This window comes from Dendrobates tinctorius, unplaced genomic scaffold (genome assembly GCF_039654945.1).
Source record: "Dendrobates tinctorius isolate UK_male_01 unplaced genomic scaffold, ASM3965494v1 ptg000240l, whole genome shotgun sequence".
Classification (NCBI taxonomy): domain Eukaryota; kingdom Metazoa; phylum Chordata; class Amphibia; order Anura; family Dendrobatidae; genus Dendrobates; species Dendrobates tinctorius.
Window position 1 is genome coordinate 1,243,938 of NW_027361907.1, and position 23,363 is coordinate 1,267,300.

The 23,363-nt window shown below is 39.5% G+C and overlaps 1 protein-coding gene across 5 annotated transcripts in view; it reads left to right on the plus strand.

The window, feature by feature from the left end:
* Window positions 1–23,363, plus strand: part of MYO16 (myosin XVI) — a 783,767-nt gene that overhangs the window by 497,122 nt on the left and 263,282 nt on the right. For all 5 annotated transcript variants that reach the window (XR_012222718.1, XM_073556817.1, XM_073556818.1 and 2 more), the window contains exons 18-20: window positions 3,650–3,767; window positions 7,006–7,077; window positions 7,888–8,029. Coding sequence is in view for 4 of the 5 variants with exons in the window: in XM_073556817.1 (XP_073412918.1) it covers window positions 3,650–3,767; window positions 7,006–7,077; window positions 7,888–8,029 (332 nt within the window). In the remaining variant the exon portion in view is untranslated. The remainder of the gene's footprint in view (window positions 1–3,649; window positions 3,768–7,005; window positions 7,078–7,887; window positions 8,030–23,363) is intronic.

A 23,363-nucleotide genomic window follows, 5' to 3' on the forward strand; every position in this document is an offset into this window, starting at 1 on the left:
TGACTCTAAGGGCCCCGTTACATTTAGCGATGCACCATCGATCCCGACCATGATATGACCCGGTCAGGATCGCTGGTGCATCACTAAATGGTCACTAGTGAGCTGCCAAACAGGCAGATCTCAGCAGCGACGCAGCAGCGGTTGTTACTTACCTGTCAGATGCAGTGATGATGACGTCCTCCACCCGCATCCACGCATCACTCGTTGGCAGCAGCAGGAAGCCCAGCAGGAAGCTGCCGACGAGAAATGGCCCAGGACGTTCTCGCGTAATCAGCGATAGCCAGCGGGGGAGATGGTCAGAGGTAAGTGTCACATGTAGCGATACCGCTAGCAATATCGCTGCTGCGTCACAAAATTGGTGACGCTTTGGCAATATTGCTAGCGATATCGCCATGTGTAAAGCCCCCTTTACAGCTCCCAATAGATCTGAGTTTCTCGCGTGGCTGTTAACAAGTTAAATGCCGCTCTCAATCACTGACAGAGGCATTTATCACACTCCGGCTTGCAGCAGATCACATGTCCCACCTATCGGTGCACCTGTCACATGATAGCGGGGCACCAATGGGTTATTATGACAGCCGAGAGTCTGCAGAAGATCTCCATGCTTGTTGTCATGATACTTCTGTGATTGCCAGCTGGTTGCTGATGTTCATAGAGATCGTGATTTTTGCTATGTATAGCAGGACTCAGCTACTGCTATGTATAGCACAGGCGATCAGAAGATCGCAGCTTCAGGTCTAAGGGGACTATTAAGTAAAGTAAAAAAGTGAAAAAGTTTTTTAAAAAATATTTAAAAAATACAAAAACACAAAAGATCAACTCAACTCCTTTTTGTCTCATTAAAAATAAAACAATGAAAAAAAAACAAAGCGTACTTGGTATCTATGCATTCAGAAATGTCTGATATATCAAAATATAAAGTAAATTAATCAGATCAGTAAAAAGTGTAATGAAAAAAATCAAAGCGCCAGAATTATGACTTTCAGATCATGAAATATGAGTACATTATGAGTCTTTGAAAATGGTGACAAGTGAAAAACGTTTTTCATACAAATTTCAGATTTTTTTTCACCACTTCATTAAAACATAAACTATACCTGTTTAATATCTGCAAACTCATACAACCTTGGGAATTATATTACATTCAGTTTTACCATGTAGTGAACATTGTAAATGACAAAAACTAAAAAACAAATGTGGACTTGCGCTTTGTTTTGCAATTTCACTGCACTTGGAATTTTTTTTCTATGTTCCAGTACACTATATGGTAAAATTAATGGAGTCATTCAAAAGTACAACTCTTCCAGTGAAGCCCTCATACAGCCATATTGAAGGAAAAATAAATAAGTTATGGTTCTTGGAAGAAGGGAAGTTAAAAAATGGATAATTGCCCAGGGGGTATTTTTTCTTATGGGCCTATGTACTTACAAATAGCTAGTTGCTAACTACCTGCTTCTATTCCTCTCTGTTCTGTTGAATGGGGTGTGACTGTCGATGTCATACTGTTTGAAAACTGTCTTTCTGCTGCATAACTGCAGAGAGCTGGCTGGCAATCAGCAAAATATCGGCAGTAATGTCCTGTCAACAGGGCAGCCCAAAAGAGCTGCTCTGTAGATGTGAAGCAGAATCACCAGCTCTGTGATCACTCTGAGCTGATGCCAGGCAGAACAGGCAGGCAGTTAGCAGCCCAATGGGAAATAAAAAAAATTATCTTTAATAACCCTATTAAGTATTAATGGATATTTTTGACTTTTTTCAACAGTTTTGCTTCATAAGGGAAAGGAATTTTCGTTACATAAAAATCCCCTCCTTGCAGCTTTTAGTGAAACTAAGCATCATTGCATTGTAAACATTGAAGAAGCACTCAATCTAATTATGGCTGGGCTCTCTTTTTGGTCACATACACACATTGAGTATTTGGAGAGGTTTTTTTTTATCTCAGCATTTGTAAGTCAAAACCAGGAGTGGGTGATAAATACAGAAGTGGTGACGTGTTTTTATTATACTTTTCCTCTGATTGTTCCATTCATGGATTTCACTAACAAATACTGAGGTAAAAATTCGAGGTAAAATGTGCACATGACCTTGGGATCGTACACATGACCGATTTTCTCACACGAGTGCTATTGGTTCTTATGGATAGTACTTGAACCTATGATACTCTATGGGGCTGTCAACATGTCCGATTTTTTCCTCAGCCTGAGTAGTCCCTGGAAAAAAATCAGTGACGTGTTCAATTTTGATTTGAATTTTAGTTCAAAATCGCCAATGCAAGACATCGGAGTGCGGTCCAATTTTCACAGACTGATATAATGGAAAAGGTGGAGGAACTCTTTTTTTTTCTCTCTCCACACCTGAGAAAAACTATTGCCACTCTGACCAATCTGTGATCAGAGTCCGATCAGAGTTTTATCAGTATAATCGGACCCTTTTTCTAAAATATGAAGAAAACGGTCATGTGACCCTACCCTTAGGTTAATTTTAGACATCCAGTAAACACAGATTGTGCTGGGAGACCAGGCAGTACGGCCAAGTCGTCTGATCTAACATAGTACACATTTCACAGGTGTCTGAAACCAGCTTTAGGCTAAATTCAAATTGACCATATAAAAAAATCATCCCTGTTTCCTCCAGAAAACTCAGATAAATTTTTTTCATTTGTTATGTATTTCTATGCAGCTGAACGCTCCGATCCGAGTGCCGGCGGCAGTGCCGGGAATCGACGTGTGAGACTCGTCCGAGTTTCTCGCATGTGTGACCCCGGCCATACAATGACTCCGCATGGAATTAATTTTTTTGCTTAACCACAGACTTGAATGGGAGAGTTTCATCTGACATACATCCAACAGATTCAGTCTGTAAAAAGCGTGAAATTGGCCATAGACTGTGGAATGTGTGGTATAGAATGTGACCTGATCTTATCTGTGCAATACATTGGTGTTCTGAGTATTTTACCCACATGGAGTGGAACATGTACAAATTGAGCGTTGGTGAATTGATTGCATGAAAAAAAAATATCTTGGAAATCTCTTGCGATATTGTACAAAATGTTTTCTCTTTTGTGTTACTTTAATATGGGCACATATGTCAGTATACATCCAAATAAAAAATGAATGTTATATGTTGTGAAAATAATATGCTTTATCTGACAAATGGATGGGTAGAAGCAACATATTCTTTAAATATTAAATATAAGAAGTTGTGTATAATTTATTTTCTAACCTGAGTGAATGCACAGCTCGCTTTGAAGTTGCAGAATTCTTGAGGAACACATCAGTAGCGAGACGCTTTTGTTAAATTAATTAATGAATATTTTGTCAAATATTTAAAGGGATATAAAGCCACAGGGAAGGATGGAAGCAGACTCATTTCTGAAACATGCTTAAAGAATACTCTAGTGGGGCTTACTAGCTGGGGGCAACTGCAGAAATAAGTGTGAGATTGGAAACCTGGTCACATCAACATGCTAATTTACTGTAGTTAAGTATTCATCTAATTTAAATATCCTTGGTCTACATTGCAGTGAGTCCATGGTTTTGATACTTTTTGAAAAATATGTGGGACCATAACATTAAATCCTGCTCAACATATTGCGTTAAATCCTACTACGGTAATTTATGTATTGTTTATTTTTATTTATAATATTTAGGAAGTTGAGAATATTTTCATGATTCTCTCAGCCATTCTGCACATTGGGGATATTCGGTTTACAGCCCTGACTGATGCTGAAACAGCCTTTGTGTCTGATCTCCAGCTTGTCGAACAAGGTAATGAATGTAATTCAACGCGACCTGCAATATGTGACAACTTCATGAGAATTAACGATGTGCAAATCTTCTGAAAGTCAGTTTTACCAAATTTGGTTGTGAAATTGCCACAAATGAAATGTACTAAAAAGTCTCCAATTGCCATGAAAAGACACTTTTATTTTTCATATCAATGCAGTCAACCTCTTTTAAGGTATTTATCTCAAAGACCACTTTAGTAATGTAAAGTGACCTCAACATATATTAACAGATGGTGATGGGACGTAACAACTAGTTTAATACAGTACTGTACTGCCAGACTTTTGTTTTTCAAAAATTAAAATAAAAATGCTACAAAATCTGACACTTTTGGGGGCAGATGCCTCCTATGCCAGTGTTTATACACATGTGATATATGTGGAAGAAGACATGGCTTTTTAACTTACAGTAGTCCCAAATAATCCCTTTTTAGTGAGTAGCAACAGATTTGGTGTTCAGGAACTGAAGAAACAATGGCTTAGCTTCTTTTAGGTATCAAAAAATTATTATCTCTTTTTGTGGAGTAGCAACAGATTTGATGTTTGTTTGTTAAGTGAATAATAAATGGAAAAGTTTTCCTAATTACAGGTATTAAACACCTGTCCTAGGTATTCCAGGCTCTGCTTCCTTTACCTGGTTTCTCTCCTCTTTGTTGTGCTACATAACAGGTTTTACAAGTAGCCTGGCGTGGCTCAATTACATCATCTCCCTAGGCCTACTGTATTTACGGACCAATAAGACACATATAGTGTGTGTGTTTTTGGATTGAAACTCCAGAAACCTATGTTTTGTGTACTCCAACATCTGTGCTTATTGTGCATGAACTTCCATTCTTCCCTACTGGATACCTCTTCATATGGCCTTTTGCTCCTCAGATTGCTTTTTGTCCTCATGATTCCATATGTCCTAGAGAAAGCTGCACCAACACCTGTGGTCCTTTCACCCTCCCAGATCAGAGGCTTAGGCTAGTTTCACACTTGCTTTTTTTTGCAGCGCGTTTTTCCCGCAAAAAAACGCATTGAAAAAACGCATACAAAGCATACAACTGCTGCGTTTTTTTCAAGCATTTTTATGAGCATGCATGAAAAAACGCAGCGTTTTTATGCGTTTGTATGCGTTTTTAGTGCGTTTTTACCGCGTTTGCGTTTTTTTCCAACATTTTTAGGTGGCCCCTCACACTACCCAAACCATGACTTTACTAACCCTAACCCTGACCCTAACCCTAACCCTAACCCTGACCCTAACCCTAACCCTGACCCTAACCCTTAACCAAATCATACTTAACCCTAACCCAAACCCTAAACCCTAACTAACCCTAACCCTAACCCTAACCCTGACCCTAACCCCAACCCTAACCCTGACCCTAACCCTAACCCTGACCCTAACCCTAACCCTAACCCTGACCCTAACCCTAACCCTGACCCTGACCCTAACCCTAACCCTAACCCTAACCCTGACCCTAACCCTTAACCAAACCATACTTAACCCTAACCCTAACCCTAACCCTAACCCTGACCCTAACCCTTAACCAAACCATACTTAACCCTAACCCTAACCCTAACCCTGACCCTAACCCTAACCCTAACCCTGACCCTAACCCTAACCCTAACCCTAACCCTGACCCTAAGCCTTAACCAAACCATACTTAACCCTAATCCTGACCCTAACCCTGACCCTAATCCTTAACAAAACCATACTTAACCCTAACCCTGACCCTAACCCTAACCCTGACCCTAACCCTAACCCTGACCCTAACCCTAACCCTAACCCTAACCCTAACCCTGACCCTAACACTTAACAAAACCATACTTAACCCTAATCCTGACCCTAACCCTGACCCTAACCCTTAACCAAACCATACTTAACCCTAACCCTGACCCAAACCCCAACCCTAACCCTGACCCTGACCCTAACCCTAACCCTAAACCCCCTTAACTAACCCTAACTCTAACCCAAACCCCTAAATTCCATGGTTAAAAAAAAAAAACGCATATGCAAAAAAACGCATACATGAGCATGCCAGTGCGCACATATGCGCATCCATAGGCTATAATGGCCATTTTTAGCGCAAAACGTGCACATATGTGCACATGCGCTTTTTTGCAGGGCCAAAAAATGCAACATGCTGCGTCTGGAAAATACAAACGCACACCCCAAAAAAACGCAGCGCATGAAAATCGCATACATGCGCTTACAAGCGCGCAGGTATGCGCACCCATGTTAAATATAGGGGAAAAAACGCATGCGCACATATGCGTTTTTTTCCAGCGCTAAAAAACGCAAATGTGAAACCAGCCTTAGTGATTCCACCTTACTAGATGACCCTAACAGTCTGGGTAAGGAAGAATTACAAAACAAACATTGTCAAGGCCAAAAGCTTTAAAATTCAGGATAAGAGCGCCAACAAACCATGAGAAATCCAAGCATTAACTTTCAGCAGTAATATGAGAGTTTAATTAGTGTGAGTAGTACATGGCATTGACCCATTGGCTACTGCAGAAAGCTGATTACATCTTCTGAGCTCATGAACAGCACACACATTCTGCCTGAGTGAGTGCTACCACAGGCCCCATCCCCATCAGGGTTTCCGCTGCCAAGGAATATTGGCCATAACATCTTCTTTACAGCAGGCACCACCCACAGGATAGATACAATGTCACCTGGTGTCAGAGGCAGGTTTCACTGGAGAAAATCTGGGTTGCTGGGTTGAGATGTAACACCAACCAACTGAAACTAATGGACCCTAAATATTGCAATGAACAATTTTTTTAACAGAGACCACATTTTTTGTCATATATTGTATTTAAAGCTTTAGTTTATTTACCCATAACCCATTTGGTTACCCAATAAAACTCAGAGGCACCACATATCTTTAATGCTATCATCATCAAATTTCCGTATGTGAAAATCCGCTTGTAGCAACATAACCCAATTAATCTATCCAATATTTAATAAAAACACATGATAAAAATAAGAAATAATTAACTGTACATATACTGCAAAATCAGTAAGAAAGAAGCTATTTTCAAAGACAGATGATTTTTCTAACATGGTCCTTTATGTAACAATCACTCTATATCCATAAATGGCATTGCAGATTGTTTGGAAATTCCTAGAAAACGCGTCTGATTTGCTTAGTCTAATTCAGAATTGTGATAAAGATGTTAACTGTTCTATTTTAATTTATGCAAAGTATAGAACTGCTGTAATTGTATTCCAGTGGCTGGAATGCTGCAGATATTGCCAGATGAGCTGTCTACTGCCTTAACAACAGATGTGCAATACTTTAAAGGTAAGATGTCTTTACTGGATTTAACCAAGTTTAAAAGGATTGATGCCAGATCATATAATTAGCCACACACACCTTGATTAGCAACACATATAATTATCTCATCTTTAAGGGCCCCGTTACACGCTTCAATGTCCCAGCGATCCCACCAATGATCTGACGTGGATGGGACCGCTGGGACATAGCTGATCGCTGGTGAGCTGTTACATGGACAGACTCACCAGCCATCAGGACCAGCAAGCAAGCTGGTATCCAAGGTAAACAGCGGGTAACTAAGAGCCGTGTGGCTCTTAGATACCCACTGTTTACCCTGGAAACCAGTGTGCACACTGATATCCAAGGTAAACAGCGGGTATCTAAGAGCCACGTGGGTCTTAGATACCCGCTGTTTACCTTGGATACCAGTGTGCACGCTGGTTTCCAGGGTAAACAGAGGGTAACTAAGAGCCGCGCGGCTCTTAGATACCCGCTGTTTACGTTGGATACCAGCTCGCAGCATTGCTGATCGTTGGTCTCTCGTTGTCACACGCAGCGATGCATGCTGGCCAGCAGGAGACCAACGATCAAAAAATGGCCCAGGACATTCCTGCATGATCAGCGATACCGGGTGGGTGGGTCAGTCGCTGATGCATGCCACACACAGCGATATTGCTGGCGAGATCGCTGTGGCGTCACAAAATCAGCGATCTCGCTAGAAATCTCACTGTGTGTGACGGGGCCTTAAGAGAGTAGAGATTTAGCTGTCCAGCCATGATAATATGAAGCCTGTAAAACAAAAAAATAACTGATAAAATATTTTTCTTTATTATCCAGGAGATATGATAACTCGTAGACATTCTATGGATACAGCAGAGTTCTACAGGGATCTCCTTGCAAAATCACTGTATTGTCGTCTGTTTAGTTATTTAGTAAACAATACCAATTTCTACCTCCAAAATCAAAGTGATCAAAACAGGTAAGAGCGGTGCTTATAAGCAAAATGTTATATTTATAATTTATAAAATATAGTTTTAATTTATGACTAATTATTACATATAAAACATGACCTTCCCTGTCTTTATTTCACTTCCTATTTTAATGTCTGACAAATGGAATTAGTTGAAATGAACACTGTAAAAGTAAAAGATTTATAGCAACCAATATCAGTTATGCTTTAATTGATATGTAGACTTTTGCAGTTTTTGATATTGCTTCAATGAACTTAAAGGGAATCTATCACCACATTTGACCTATCTAAACTATTAATATGGGCAATTTAGATTGTGAGCCCCTTTGGGGACAGTGATGATAATATCTGTACAGTGCTGCGGAATAAGATAGCGCTATATAAATGAGTAAAAATAAATAAATAAATAGAGGTTATAGAATGCTGAAAACAGTCCTCCCTGTGTGTCTCTTATCAGATGTCTTGTTGTGACTAAATCATCTTTTATCACTTTATATAAATTACCTCTTCCAGGCTCTAGTGAGGATGGTGCCTGGAGATAACTCTGCCCCCAGAGATTATTTTACATGATGGGGAGTTACCAGTGTGATGTGCAATGGCCGCTCTGATTTGACAGCAGAGCTGTGTGTGATTATACCTGACATATCTGCAGGATCCTCTTAGCTTCAGCTTTCATCTCACAGGCAGACAGGGCTGCATTATTATTATAACAAAACAGCAGAACTCAAGAGCTGCAAAACTTGTGTTTGCAAAAAGACAAATTTTAATTTCTCCTTTTCTGTGTTAGTTACATGTCTCACACTGGTAACACCCCTTCATGTAAAATAAGCTCTGGAGGCAGAGTTATCATCCAGGCAGAGTCCTCCCCAGAGCCTGGATGAGGTCATTTACATATAAGAAAAACGTGGATTTCACTTGAATAAGACATCAGATCGCAGATATAAAGGCAGTATTTTATTCAGCATCTTCTGACCTACAAGCTCATATAGATGACTTAGGAGGGTTGATCCTACTGACAGATTCCTTTAAAAATATACCTAGACCAATGTGTCCCTCATGTTACCGACTACAATCAACTTGTGTGTAGCCAAAGCCTCCAGTCATGCCCTTTGATTTATTGTCTTTAAGTTAGCAAGAAAGACAGACTATGGTAGAGAAGTGATATATGACTGCAGGATGATACTACACAAGAGTTTTTATAGTCTATACTCTATACAATGGTTTGACATACTTCTGCATGGACGTTATTAATACAAAATTGTAGGATATTTTAACTGAGAATATTTGCCCTGTTTATTCTCTTCAGTGCTAAATATTGAGTGCTAAATATTGTAAAGAAGTAGAGATACATAATAAACATTATATTGTAGGCTGTCATCACAAAAAGTGACAGATCCTTGTACTAACATGAAAGAATAGAGCAGTAAGGAAAGAGACCGAGGACATTGCATTTGTTGTTCTAAACTAAGTTAACATATTATTGTCATCTATGAATACCCATGAAAAATGGTGGTATTTTCTTTCCTGAATCACTTGTGGTATAAGTCTAGCTGTAATACAAAGGATTTATAGGTGCAATTCTTTCAGTTTTCTAGTCTAATCTACCTGAACTTAAAAAAATGATGTCTAACAAACCCTTGCCATCCATGATCACACATTGCCATTTTCATTTGTATCTGTCACTAATTTACAATTTTCCCTGCATTTCTAAAACCAATTCAGGGTGCATTGCATTTTGCAAGAAACATGTAGAGGGGTATGGTTCAAGCTTTGCAGTTTTTCTTTTTTCCAGATTTTTGTAGATCTCAGCAATATCTCGATTTTTAATAAATTAGCTACACTGTTTTTGTGCCAAGGAGAGGGCAGCATCTGATCTATATGTTTGATTATTAACTATGAAGGAAAATTAGGTATTTTTCTTTTGATTCTAGAAGAACAATTACTGGGAAATTTGATGACAAAATTCTGATTTGGGTAGTCGGAATTTCATCATAGAAAGCAGCTTCGATGGCTCTTTATACATCGGCTAGACATTACCTGCATAAACAGTGTGATGTCCTGATGTGAACCTTGCAGCAAGGAACGTAGCCAGGAGAAATACTCTCAGCTCAAGCAATACCAGTCATAAGGGAATGCTGAGCCAACTAGCAAGCGGATTCCTATCCGCACTCTTATGACAGCAAGTCATGGGTGCTTTTCTCGTGATTTCTAAGGATGCTAGGAATATACTGTACATGCTCTGATTTATAGCAATTTGAAGCCATATTTTGAAATAATTTAGAGTAAAATGTTAGGAAAATTTATATACTGCAGTTTTGTTACCTACATCTATAATGTAAACCATAAAGTATAATTACGGAAAAAACCCTCTAAGTATTCAACATGGACATTACACAGTAAGATTATTAATAGATTTATCAGAAAACTTTTCAATAATAACAACACTGTCACAAAAATGCAACAAGCTGTTTTCTTCTCTTTCTTTCTGTTCATAATATTGGACCATATCCTATTACATTCTTGTTTATCCAGTTTCTTCTAATGTTCCCATTTTAGATGGTTACGTAGCTTACTATGTTTCCTTTCTGTCATTTTCTGAAAGTTTTCTTTATCCTTAATGTATTTCCTAGACAATAAATCTAAAAGTAAACACCGGCGCTCCACCTAATGTAAACTAGGGCTGCAGGCGCTGAGACAGCCTCTGTGCTGGTGGCTGTCAGGAAAGGAATTTGCAGGAGAAGAACAAAGGAGCGCTGCACTAGAGTTGTAAAAGTCTCTTTAGTCACTACTTTTGAGACTTTTACAACTCAAGCGCGGTGCTCCTTTGCTATTTCCTAGACAAGCAAAAACTGTTGTAACAGTTTTAAAAAATAGTCAATAAATAAGTTTAAAAAGTTCCAGAAAATATATAGCAAAAACTTTTATTTTCCTATATTAAATATTATCTCTTAATGGGAATCTGTGAGCAGGTTTTTGCTATATTATCTGAGTCAGCATGTGGTAGTGGCTGAGACACTGATTTCAGGGATGTGTCACTTATTATGCTGTGTGCTGTTCTTTCCATACAATTAATGTTTTATCAGCAGGAGATTAAAACTGCAGTACTTCAGCTCACCTGCATTCTATTCCAACCACGCCCCCAGTACTGCTTAGTACTGCTGACTACTGTCAATATACAGTACAATGTACACAAAAACTGCTAATCAGGGGTATGGGTGGGGCTAGCTTTCTGAGCTCTGATGCATGCTACATCTAAAACCTCTGATTGTGTCACAACTGTTGCACCCAGTAAACTAAGTGATGTATTGCTAGAATAAGGGTCTCTCTCTTTTCTTAAACTATACTGCTCTCAGATGAGTTTGCGAATACCTGGTGAAAGATTCCCTTTAAAGAATAATGTTACTGTACAAATCAATTGATAAAAAAGTTCAATCCCCATGTTGGGCGTGGGCAAATTAAAATTGCATAAAGATTATGACAAATCTTAAATTACAATTGTCTTGTTAGAAACATTATTAGAAACACATTGCATTTTGTTAACTCACATTTCTCAGATGTTGACTTAACACCAAATTGTTGGAATTCTGGTTTAGATACAGTGGCATGTAAAACTTTGGGCATCCCTGGTCAAAATTACTGTCATTATGAACAGTTAAGCAAGTTAAAGACAAAATGATTTCTGAAAAGCCTATAGTTAAAGATGACACATTTCCTTTGTAATTTGGGCAACAAAAACAATTTTTTTTGTAACTTAAGCAACAAAAACAAAAATGGGCTGATTCAAAGTTTGGGCACCCTGCTATAGATAGTAATGATACACCGGGAGAGGTGAAAGAGTGATATCTAAAGAACAATCTTTCAAAAGTTGTAATAATATCACATCATATATTGCCCACGGTACAAATATGAATGCCCCCTGAGGAAGGAGTCACCTCCAAAACGCACATCGGGGTGGGCGGGCTGACCACATAAGATTCAGTTGCTGCACTCTGCCAGGTATTGACCTTAGTCCCTAACGTGTCTTCTTTTCATTGCCCATACATGTAGCATATCTTTTTATGCTGTACTTTTAGCACACTATTGTTTTCATATGATATATGGGGCTTAGATTTTGACACTGTTTGTTTTATGGATCTTATTATATTGATTTTGCTGATTATGCCTTGATTTTTCTATTATTAGTGTGGTCTTACCTGTCCATTGCAATATATGGATGTTGATTTGCTTATCATTTTTAGCCCTGTTTGTCCTTTACTTGATAATGTGACTAATAAAGATTGTATGCTTTACTACTTTGGACCATATGATTGCTTTTTCTTACGGTTAGTACCTAGTAGCTCCCACTTTTTAAAGTATACAGCTCATAAACTCTTTTTGTAGCCAGCCAAGAGTCTTTCAATTCTTGTTTGAGGGACTGTCATCCATTCTTCCTTGGATAATTCTTCCAATTCTGTGAGATTCCTGGGTCGTCTTGCATGCACTGCTAATTTGATGTCCAGCCACAGATTTTCAATGATGTTCAGATAAGGGGACTGTGAGGGCCATTGTAAAACCTTCAGCTTGTGCCTTTTGAGGTATTTTATTGTTGATTTTGGGATGTGTTTAGGATCATTATCCCTTTGCAGAATCCATCCTCTTTTCAACTTGTGCTTTTTTAAAGATGATGTTATGCTTGCAACAATTATTTGTTGAAATTTCATTGAATCCATTCTTCCCTCTAACCATGAAATGTTCCTAGTGGACTTGTTTCCAAAATGCATCATTGTTTAGATGTTCTTTTTCATACTTTTGTCTCTGAATTGCGTTCTCCTGATGACTGTTCCATAAAGATTATATTTATGCAGGTGTCTCTAAACTGTAGAGCAATGTACCACAACTACAGAGGTTTTTTTAAAATCTTTCTGAAGGTCTTTCACACTCAAGCGGGGGTTCCGATTTGCCTCTCTAGCAATCCTATGAACAGCTCTCACTGAAATTTTGCTTGGTATTCCAGACCTCATCTTGACCTCCACACTTCCTGTTAACTGCCATTTCTTAATTACATTTTGAACTGAGGAAAGGGCAAGTTGAAAACGCTTTTCTATCTTCTTATAGCCTTCATCTGCTTTATGGGCCTCCACTATTTTCATTTTCAAAGTGCTAGGCAACTGCTTAGAACAACCAATGGCTGCTGTTTTATTGGCACAAGGTTATAGGAGGCTGGGTTTTTATAAAGCTGGGAAATTTGCATCACTTGGCCTGTTGTGAACACTCTTAATCCGACTTTTGTGGCAGGGCTCCCTCTTGTGGATACTGCTGGTAGTGGAGCTGGTTAACAGGATGTTAATCCAACAGCTGCAGAGGATGAGTGGAGAAGTGGAGGTAGTGACTGGGAGTACTTAAGCGAGCAAGCTTCTCTCAGTGGCTGCCAGTGATACTCCTGTCTGTGCATAGTGAGGATATCTGTCTCCTGCCTGATCCTGCATTTTCCAGCTAAGTGTCATTTGCTAAATCCTTTGCATCTGATTTTGCCTTGCTGTCAGTAGTCAGCTGACTCCCCCTGGGGCTGCTGGCTCCTGCCCTGTATTTTTGTAACTTGTGTTTGTTTGCTCAGTCCCCTGCTGTATTAGCCTGTTGCTAGCCGCCAGTCCACACCTGAGTGCTTATATAGTGGGGGTGAGATTGTGCTAACCTCAGTATTTTTGTGCTTCAGTCGTGTTGGAATTTTTAAGGTTTTTCCGTGATTGCAGACAGTGCCTTTTCTGTGCTGTCCTATCTAGTCAGTGTGGGCCCCATCATTTGCTCAGTCTATTTTCTGTCTGTGTCTGTGTTTCATCTTGTCTCACCGACAATATATGTTTAGGGGCTGTCTATTCCTTTGGGGATCTGCTCTGGGGCAGTTTAGATTTCATCTTTCTGGCTTAGTTAGTCCTCCGGCTGTGACGAAGCGTCTAGGGCATCGTAGGAAGGCTCCACGGCTACTGCTAGTTGTGTTGTTAAGATCAGGGGTCTGCAATCCGCTGAGTGACCAACCTCTCTGGTGTTCTGGTGGCACAGCCTTTTGTGCTTTTCTCCTTGGTAACCCATTCATAACATTGGCCTTTCTTAACAATGATAGTGAACAAGCTATAAATTATTAATTAAGGTCTGAAATCTTAGTCAAAGTTATCTGAGCCCACAAATATCCAAGGGTGGCCAAACTTTAGCTTCAGCCTATTTTCTTTTTTGTAATTTTTAAAATGTAAAAAATGACTATTTTTTTGCCTAAAATACAAAAAAGTGTCATCTTTAACTTTAGGCCTTTTAAAGATCATTTCAGCTTGCTTAGCTGTTCACAATACAGTTGTGCTCAAAAATTTACATACCTCCGAAAACTTTTTCTCCACTCATGGTTAGTGGTTGAGTGAAGCCATTTATTGTCAAACTACTGTGTTTTCCTTTTAAATCATAATGACAACCCAAAAATTTCCAAATGAGCCTGATCAATAGTTCACATACCCTGGTGATTTTGGCCTGATAACATGCACAGAAGTTAACACAAATGGGTTTGAATAGCTACTAAAGGTAACATCCTCACCTGTGATCTGTTTGCTTGTAATCTGTGTGTGCATAAAAGCTGAGTGAGTTTCTGGGATCCAGACAGACTATTGCATCTTTCACCGAGCTACTGACGTTTCTGGATTGTGAGTCATAGGGAAAGAAAAAGAATTGTCAACGGATCTAGGGGAAAATGAAGTTTTACCATATAAATCAGGAAAGGGATACAAAAAGATATCCAAGGAATTGATAATGCCAGTCAGCAACATTCAAACTGTAATTAACAAATGGAAAATCAGTATCTCTGTAAAAACAAAACCACAGTCAGGTAGACCAACAAATATTTTGCCCACAACTGCATGGAAAATTGTTGCAAAGAAAAACCCACAAAAAACATCAGCTGAAATACTGGCCTCTATGAAAACTAGCAGTGTGGCTGTTTCAATATGCACAATAAGGAGGCACTTGAAGAAAAATGGGCTGCATGGTCAAGTTGCCAGAAAAAAAGCCATTACCAAGGCCTATGATGAAAGGAATACCATTTCTACTGTAAAGCACAGAGATGGATCGCTGATGTTTTGGGGATGTGTGAGCTACAAAGGTACAGGAAGCTTGGTCAAAGTTGAACGAAAGATGAATGCAGCACTTTGTCACCAAATACTGGAGGCAAATTTTCAGTCATCAACCTGGAAGCTGCGCATGGGACGTACTTAAACATTACAACATTACAATGATTCAAAACACAAGGCCAAGTCGATCTGTCATTGGCTACAGCAGAACAAAGTGAAGGTTCTGGAGTGGCCATCTCAGTCTCCTGACCTCAATATCATTGAGCCACTCTGGGGAAATCTCAAGCGCGCAGTTCATGCTTACAGGAACTGGAAGCTTTTTTCCTAGAAGAGTGAGCAGCTTTACCTTCTAAGAAAATAAAGAACCTTATCCACAACTACCACAAAAGACTTCAAGCTGTCATTGATGTTAGAGGGGGCAATGCAAGATATTAAGAAATGGGGTATGGGAACTTTTGATCAGGGTCATTTGGATGTTTTGGGTTGTCATTATGATTTAATAAGAGAAAACACAGTAGTTTAACAATAAATGGCTTCACCTAACGACTAACCATGAGTGGAGAAAAAGGTTTGGTGTTATCATTCATATTCTCTGAAAAAAGGCCAAGAAAGCAAAAATTCTGCCAGGGTATGTAAACTTTTGAGCACAACTGTAACAGTCATTTTGACAAGGGGTACCCAAACTATTATATGCCATGTGTCCCAAGCACAATCAACCATAATATATGTAGCTTCACTATATACACTAATGGAATAGGAGAATTATGCAAAAGAGGTTGTAGTATCGATTAGAATAGGTCAGAAATAATAGATCGGTGGGGGGTTGAAAGTCTTACGGTGCTAGCGGAGATCTCACGAAGGTCACCACAGTTCATCCCGGCTGGGAACGTTGCCTCAGTGACCAGTGGTAACCTCGATGATGTCACCGCCGGTGTTGTGAGTTCATTTTTCCCTTCACTATTGAGGTCTGATGAACTCCCTCCTCTGGTGAAGGAAGGTAGTGAGGCTGATTATCAGACACCTGGGCAGCTAGATGATGACTGGGTGGCTGGAATTGAGGACTGGATATAAGGCTGCCGACGCCCTTCTTCCTGGCTGGTGATTTTCCTGCTGGATTCTTGGAGACCAGTCTGATTCCTGCATCTCAAAGCTATGTTTTTCTGCTCTGCTTTGTACTCTTCAGTTTTGTTTTTGTTTTTCCTTGTTTTTTGGGAGTTCTGCCATTCCCGGCCGGGGGTGAGCAGAATTCCATTTTTGTCTCTGATCTGTTGATCTTTTGCTCTGTCTTCAGAATATACCTGAGTGCTGATATAGTCTTTTGAAGCCTAGCGACTTCAGGGCCTGTTTTTCCTATCAGTCGGTTGGCTCATTTTTATAGGGTTTTTGCGGATGGCAGACAGCAGCTTTCCTATCCTGTCCTATGTAGTTAGCTTGGGCCCCATCATTTGCTCAACCTATCTTTCTATCTGTGTTAGTGTTTTCATCTTGCTTCACCGTCATTATATGTTGGGGGCTGCCTATTGCTTTGGGGTCTGCTCTGGGGCAGTTTAGTTTTTCCCCTTTCTGTCTTTAGGCTATATAGTTCTCCGGCTGTGATCGAGGGGTCTAGGGCACCGTAGGAACCCCCCACGGCTACTGCTAGTTGTTGTGGATAGGTTCAGGGGTCTGCAATCCGATAGCTGCCAACCTCTCTGGTTTTTCTGGACTTAGCTGGTATTTTGTTTTTTCCTCCTTCGGTGACTCATCATAACAGCCGGTCACTGAGGCTGCGTTTGCTGCAGTTCAGTCACCAGTGTTTCTCATCCTGGATGGTCGTATCTTGTCATCATTCAGGTTGAAAACTATTTATCCCCCAGACATGGATTACGGCATGGGACAGAATGATGGACAGCTAAGGGATATTGTTTTTTATTTTTGTTTTCTTACCGTTGATGAGGGATTCTGTGGAATTAGGCGTTAGGTGACTATAATTGTGTTTATTATTTTTAAATAAAAAAGTAAAAGTATGCTTTGTTTAATTTCAAATAAAATACTTTATTCTGGCTGTGTCTTTATTTACCATACAACTCTACAAAGCTGACATCAACCCACAAATATGAACCCCATTTGCCACTGATACAGAGCAAGTAGGAAGAGCCGGGCAAAGCGCCAGAATTGGTGCATCTAATAGATTTGAATTTTCTGGGCGGCTACGGGATTCTATTTTTAGGTTGAGGGGCCAATATGCATGGCACCTTACCAGCCTGAGAATACCAGCCCCCCAGCTGTCTGCTTTAGCAATGCTGGTTGTCAAAAATGGGTGGGACCCCATGCCATTTTTTAAAATGATTTATTTAACTAATTAGAAAATACTGCATGGGGATCCCTCTATTCTTGATAACCAGCCTTGCTGAAGCTGACAGCTGAGGGTTTCAGATCCCAGCTGTGAGTTTTGACTGGCTTGTTATCAAAAATACAGGGGAACCCATGCTGTTTTTTTAAATTATTTATTTATAGCGCAGGAGCCGACTGATGAATGCTCCCATCAGTCGCTCCTGCTCTCACTTTTATTAGCGGCAGCAAGCGTTGGCTTAAGGGAGCCGTAGTTCCATCAGCTGACACCAGTGAATGGAGGTGAATTTTATACCTCCGATCACAGCTGCGCGATCAAAATCAGTGTCTGCCGTGCTGTCATGCACATGCCAGCATGACAAGCACCCGGTGTTTGGGCAGCTGAACCTGAACAGTAAGGCTGGAGTCACACACAACCATTAAAAAATCGGTCCGATTTTTACGGTACGAAATCGCACAAAGATTTGTTGTCCAGGGATCCGTCTGTCCTCCGAATTTCCGGCGATGAACTGATTTTAATCGCATCTAAGCATCAAATTGACATCCAATGCCAATGCCTGATGCTCTTTCCTGTTGACCTGGAGAAGTCTTGCGATTTAATCGCAAGTCACACGTGTGGTGCGTTTTCAATGCGATTTTAAATCACATCCATAGACTTTCATTGGCGAATCCGATCCGAAAATCGGTGACAATCGCAGCATGTTGCGATTGTCTCGGTCCAAGGAAAGGATCCGATAAAAAAACGGATGATGGGAGCAGCACCATAGAATAACATAGGGACGACTGCATTGCGATTTTTTATCGCATTGCATTCATCCGATTTAATCGCTAGTGTGACTCCTGGCGAAGTCCGTGTTCGGTGTCCGTGCCCAAACAGTATGTGTTCAGTACGGACGCTGAGCTTTACTGTTCGGATTCACCCTTCTCCACAGGACAATAAAAACTGATGGGAACAGAATGATTATTAATACAATAGTTTTTGTCCTCATATGGAGAATCATGTTGTCGGCATCACTTTCTCTGTTTACACTGGTTTATATGCTGCCAATAATGATGATTCTTTTGTCATATAAATGACTGCATAAATAATCATGAAGGGGAATTCTTAAGAATTTTCGTTCGATTATATTGTCTCATCTAACAGCATTTCACATGTCATTCTTTTATTTTGTTATGAGATAGCAATCATATAATCTTTGTATACATTTGTAGTAAAATCTGTAACACCTACAGACATTCAGGGCAGCAATTCAGCTGTGAATCTAATATATCTGGAAGGCTTTAGAGAAGGACTATAGAAAATATATGACTTGAGTAAGACAAATTCATTCCATAAAGAAAAACATCTCACTCCACCATTGTATTATTTCTTAGAAAGTGAGTCACTTGGAGGTATTAATGACTTCATCAAGGTCATATTTTCCTTGCCTGGGCCTTATCTACGTAAATTCCTTATACTGATCCTATTATTTCTTGTCTCCCAGGCGTAATATATGAGCTCACAGAAACCTGTTTATTAAATCAGACCACGGTCTCGGAAATCTATGGTATATTAAAAGAAAGACCCTACCACATATCTATAGATTTTTTATCTTCACAGCTAATACCTAATGTATCTAGAATCAGTTTTCCTCTTGCAGTTGAAGGGGATCGAATTGTGGAGATTTACACATGCCTGTAGCTTATTGATATAGAGAGTTGAATAAATAGAATCCCTTTTCTAATGATTTTTTTTTCTTTTTTAGTTATGTAGTTGTTTTCTGAACAAACAAATAATATGGAGCATTCTATGGATTAATCAGGTGCAGATAATTTATTAAAAAAATACCACTTAATAATTTTTTTATGACATAGTTCAATATTTTTTATTTCGTTTTCTTGGGAAATTTTTTAAAGCTTCAGAAATGTATACGTACGATCTTTACAGACATGACCATATATATGTGAGCATTCAAAGCCACTCATTTAGAAAGTCATTTATGTCAAGATCCACTATAGTTTATTGACTCGAACTCTGCTGTAGGTTTACCTTTAGTATAGACTTTCCATATCACTTTCTATAAGTTAATGGAGTTGTCCAGTGGATGAAAATTATTTTTAAAAGGACTCTACTTTCTGGTTCCCTCTCAACAAATGAGAAATGGCAATAAAAGCCCATTCAACCAATCACAGTCTGAGACAGATCTGAGAGCTAATAATAGTTAGTCGATTGACTAAATTTTCATTGTTCCAAACAATCATTTTATTACTTGTTTGTTATAGATGTCCTGCTTACTCCTTTAAGGTCAATCTTCATTCTGTATGGCCATTAAATATAGTATGATTTTTATTTCAATATGTGATTTGCTGAAATGTTTTATATTTTATTGTAATGATAATTTATTTTATAAGAATAAAAAATACCTTGTTATATCTCATCAAAATCTGTTTTTCCTTTTACTGTTATCTATATTGCTGTAATCCAGATACAGATTCAGAAATAAAACAGGGAGCCATAAGTCTACCTTGTCATTTATACATTTTTATATATACCATAAATCATCGATATGGATCAGAAGAGGGCATTAAATTTTCATGTGGGACAAGGGCTGCAAATAAATGTCAAATAACATTTGATGGGGTCATATCAGTGTGAAGCATCGTCTTTCTTATATTGGCTTTAGTATGTTTAGTTGAAAAAAATATATATATTTTTTTCGTTTTACTATATGATCAAATATGACACACAAACATGATTGCTTGCGAGAAATAAATTGTTTTACTCAGTTATGGAGTAACTCGGACGATGACCCTCATTATTACTATCGAAATTTTGGAACGATATAAAACTCTCAATTTACAGTAATAAGTGATAAACAGATAACACTGTAAAACATTATAAAACACAACTAACCATAATAGTATAATATTTTTAAATGTATAGTTTTATTTATATGCATCAAGAATCACTTTTTATAATATACTCATGTGTACACCTTTACCTTTTATTTATTTAAGGATACCAGTTTATCACTAAAAAAGTTCAAAAACACAGCAATTTGCTAGAAAAACCATTAATAGCATACAATTCACATCACAACCACTGGTGGCCACACCAGTGGTTGTGATGTGAATTGCATAGACACATAGACATACAGTATATAGCGTGTACACCTCATGACAGACTATCACAAAATCATGTCTAGCTGGTGTTCTTTTGCTAAAAAGCACTGGATATGTTGAACTAAGGGTAAAGATAAAGAAGGAACATCTTTAAAAGAAAATACATTTATATATTTGGTAACATAGATTACTCCTGGCCCTCTCAATTGGTCTTTTAAGTGTTAACTAATGTTTCATCTTTGGCCCATCTTACAGGGGAGAGTCAGCTGACATCTGCAAGTGAGTCTGTGGGCACAAATTCTGAGGGTTAGCTGCTGGGACTGAGGATTAGAGTTGGGAAACCTGATCAGTAAAATTCAGCGTCCATACCAAACACCTACTGTTCGGGTACGGACACTGAAAATGAACTTCACCAGGAACTCCTTGTTATTGTTCGGGTTCGGCCCCCCCGAACATGGAGTGTTCCATGTGCATGACAGAGCAGCAAATACTGATTTTGATAGGCAGAAAATCATTACAGCCTGTCAGACAGAGGTGGTTCCAATGCTGTCAATGACAGGGTGAAGCCGTAGCTGTGATCGGAGATGAAAAGTTTTCTTCCAGTCACTGGCTTCAGCTGTTGGGACTACTGCTCCCATCAGCCTATACCTGCTGCCAACAATAACAGCGAGAGCAGGCGCCTGCGATCTAAATAAATAATTTTAAAAAATCCGGTGTGTGTTCCCCTGTATTTTTGATAACCAGCCAGGCAAAGCTCACAGCTGGAGTCTGCAAACTTGAGCTGTAAGTGTTAGCAAGGTTGGTTATCAAGAATAGAGGAGTCTCCATGCTTTTTTAAAAATTATTTAAATAAATAATAAAATGACATTGGCCCCCATTTTTGACAACCAGTCTTGCTAAAGCAGACAGTTGGGGGCATCGACTCCACACATATGAACCCCACTTTCCACTGCTATAGGACAAGTGGGAAGAGCTGGGCAAAGAGGCAAGAATTGGTGCATCTAATAGATGCGCCTTTTCTGGGTGGCTGTGGGGTGCTGTTTTTAACTGGCAGGGCAAATATCAATGACCCCTTACCAGCCTGAGAATACCAGTCCCCAGATGTCTGCTTTAGCAAGGCTAGTTGTCCAAAATGGGGGGACCATGTCATTTTTTTAAATGATTTATTTAAATAACTTAAAAAAACAGCATGGGGACCCCTGTGTTTTGATAATCAACCTTGCTAATGCTTACAGCTGTGGGTTGCAGCCCTCAGCTGTCAGATTTGCCTGGCTAGTTATCAAAAATACAGGGGAACCCAAGCCATTTTTTTATCATCTATTTAGAGCACAGGGCTGGCTCATGAATACTACCTTCAGCCACTGCCTGCTCTCGCTGTTATTAGTAGTACTCCCATCAGCCGATGCCAGTGACCAGAGGTAAACTTTATACTTCCGATCACAGCTGTGGATTCACACTGTCATTTGACAGTGTGGGAATATCTGCTGTCTGATGGCAGTAATGATTTTACTGCTGATCAGAAGCAATGTTTACAGTATGTAAAGCATTGGATAATGGGCCCCCCTTCCAAGTGAATGTTGACTGGGTTCGAGTACTTTTCCGGTACCCAAAGCCAAACTTTTTTTAGCTGTTTGAATGAACCCGCAGTACACGAACATTTAATAGTCCGCCCATCTCTATTGAGGATATTTCCAATCCTTGTAGCAGCTGCAATAATATTACTGATGATCATGTGGATACAGCAGCAATGCCTACACAATCAGCTTGATGTATCAGCAAAACAAGATAAACTAACTGCTCAAGGCCCTTGGCATACTATTAAAGGGAATCTGTCATCAGGTTTTTGCTAGTCTGACTCTACCTCCTCCTGTGATAAGCAGCTCACTGTCTATAGACAATGTACATACAGAGCCTGGTGTGGGCATAGTTAGCTTTCTCAGCTCTGTTGCATTTCTAAATCTAAAAAAATCATGCTGCTCTCAGATGAGGTAGCAAAAACCTGCTGACAGATTGTATTTAAGTTAGTATGATGTTTGGTGTTAAAATTAGTGTTTTCTACTTTTCGTTTACAAGATAATTATGCTTAACCTGCCAATCCCCACCTACATCTTCCAAAAATACTACCAAAATACTGTATATGAATCAAAGAATACACCACCAACAAATGGAAAACCATCTAATATTTTTCTCTTTCCACATATGTGTGGAATAAGGCTGACCATATCACTTTCATAGCTCTTGTCCGAATGCATATTCAGTAGAGTTGAGCGAAACGGGTCGGTCATATTCAAAAGTCACAGACTTTCGCTCAAGTCGGGTTTCATGAAACGAAACCCGACCATAGCGTGAGGTCGGCCACGAGGTCGGCGACCAGAGCGCAAAAGTCGCGTTTCAAAAGATGCTTCCAGCGCCCATTTTCAGCCAATGATGGAGGACGCACACTGTGGGCAACGTGATGACGTAGGCATCGGTCACCACCATCTTTGAGAAGGGCTGGCTTTGTGTGGCGTCACAGGGACAATAAAAGGGCGTGAACACCGACCGCCATCTTACTTCTGCCGATCTTAGCATTAGGGAGAGGTTGCTGGCTGCTGCTGATTCAGAATAAGGGAGAGTGTTAGGCAGGGAAGAAGAACCAAAAAACTGCTTCTGCTGTTAGCAATTTCCACTTACAACACAACACTTTGTGTGCAGTGACAGGGGAGGCTCTATTTTTGTGCATCAGCTCTGTTGGTTATTAGGCTGCCTTATAAGGCTCCCTGATAGCTGCATTGCTGTTTGCACACTGCTGTGCAAACTTCTTTTTTAAAAGCAAAAATACTTTT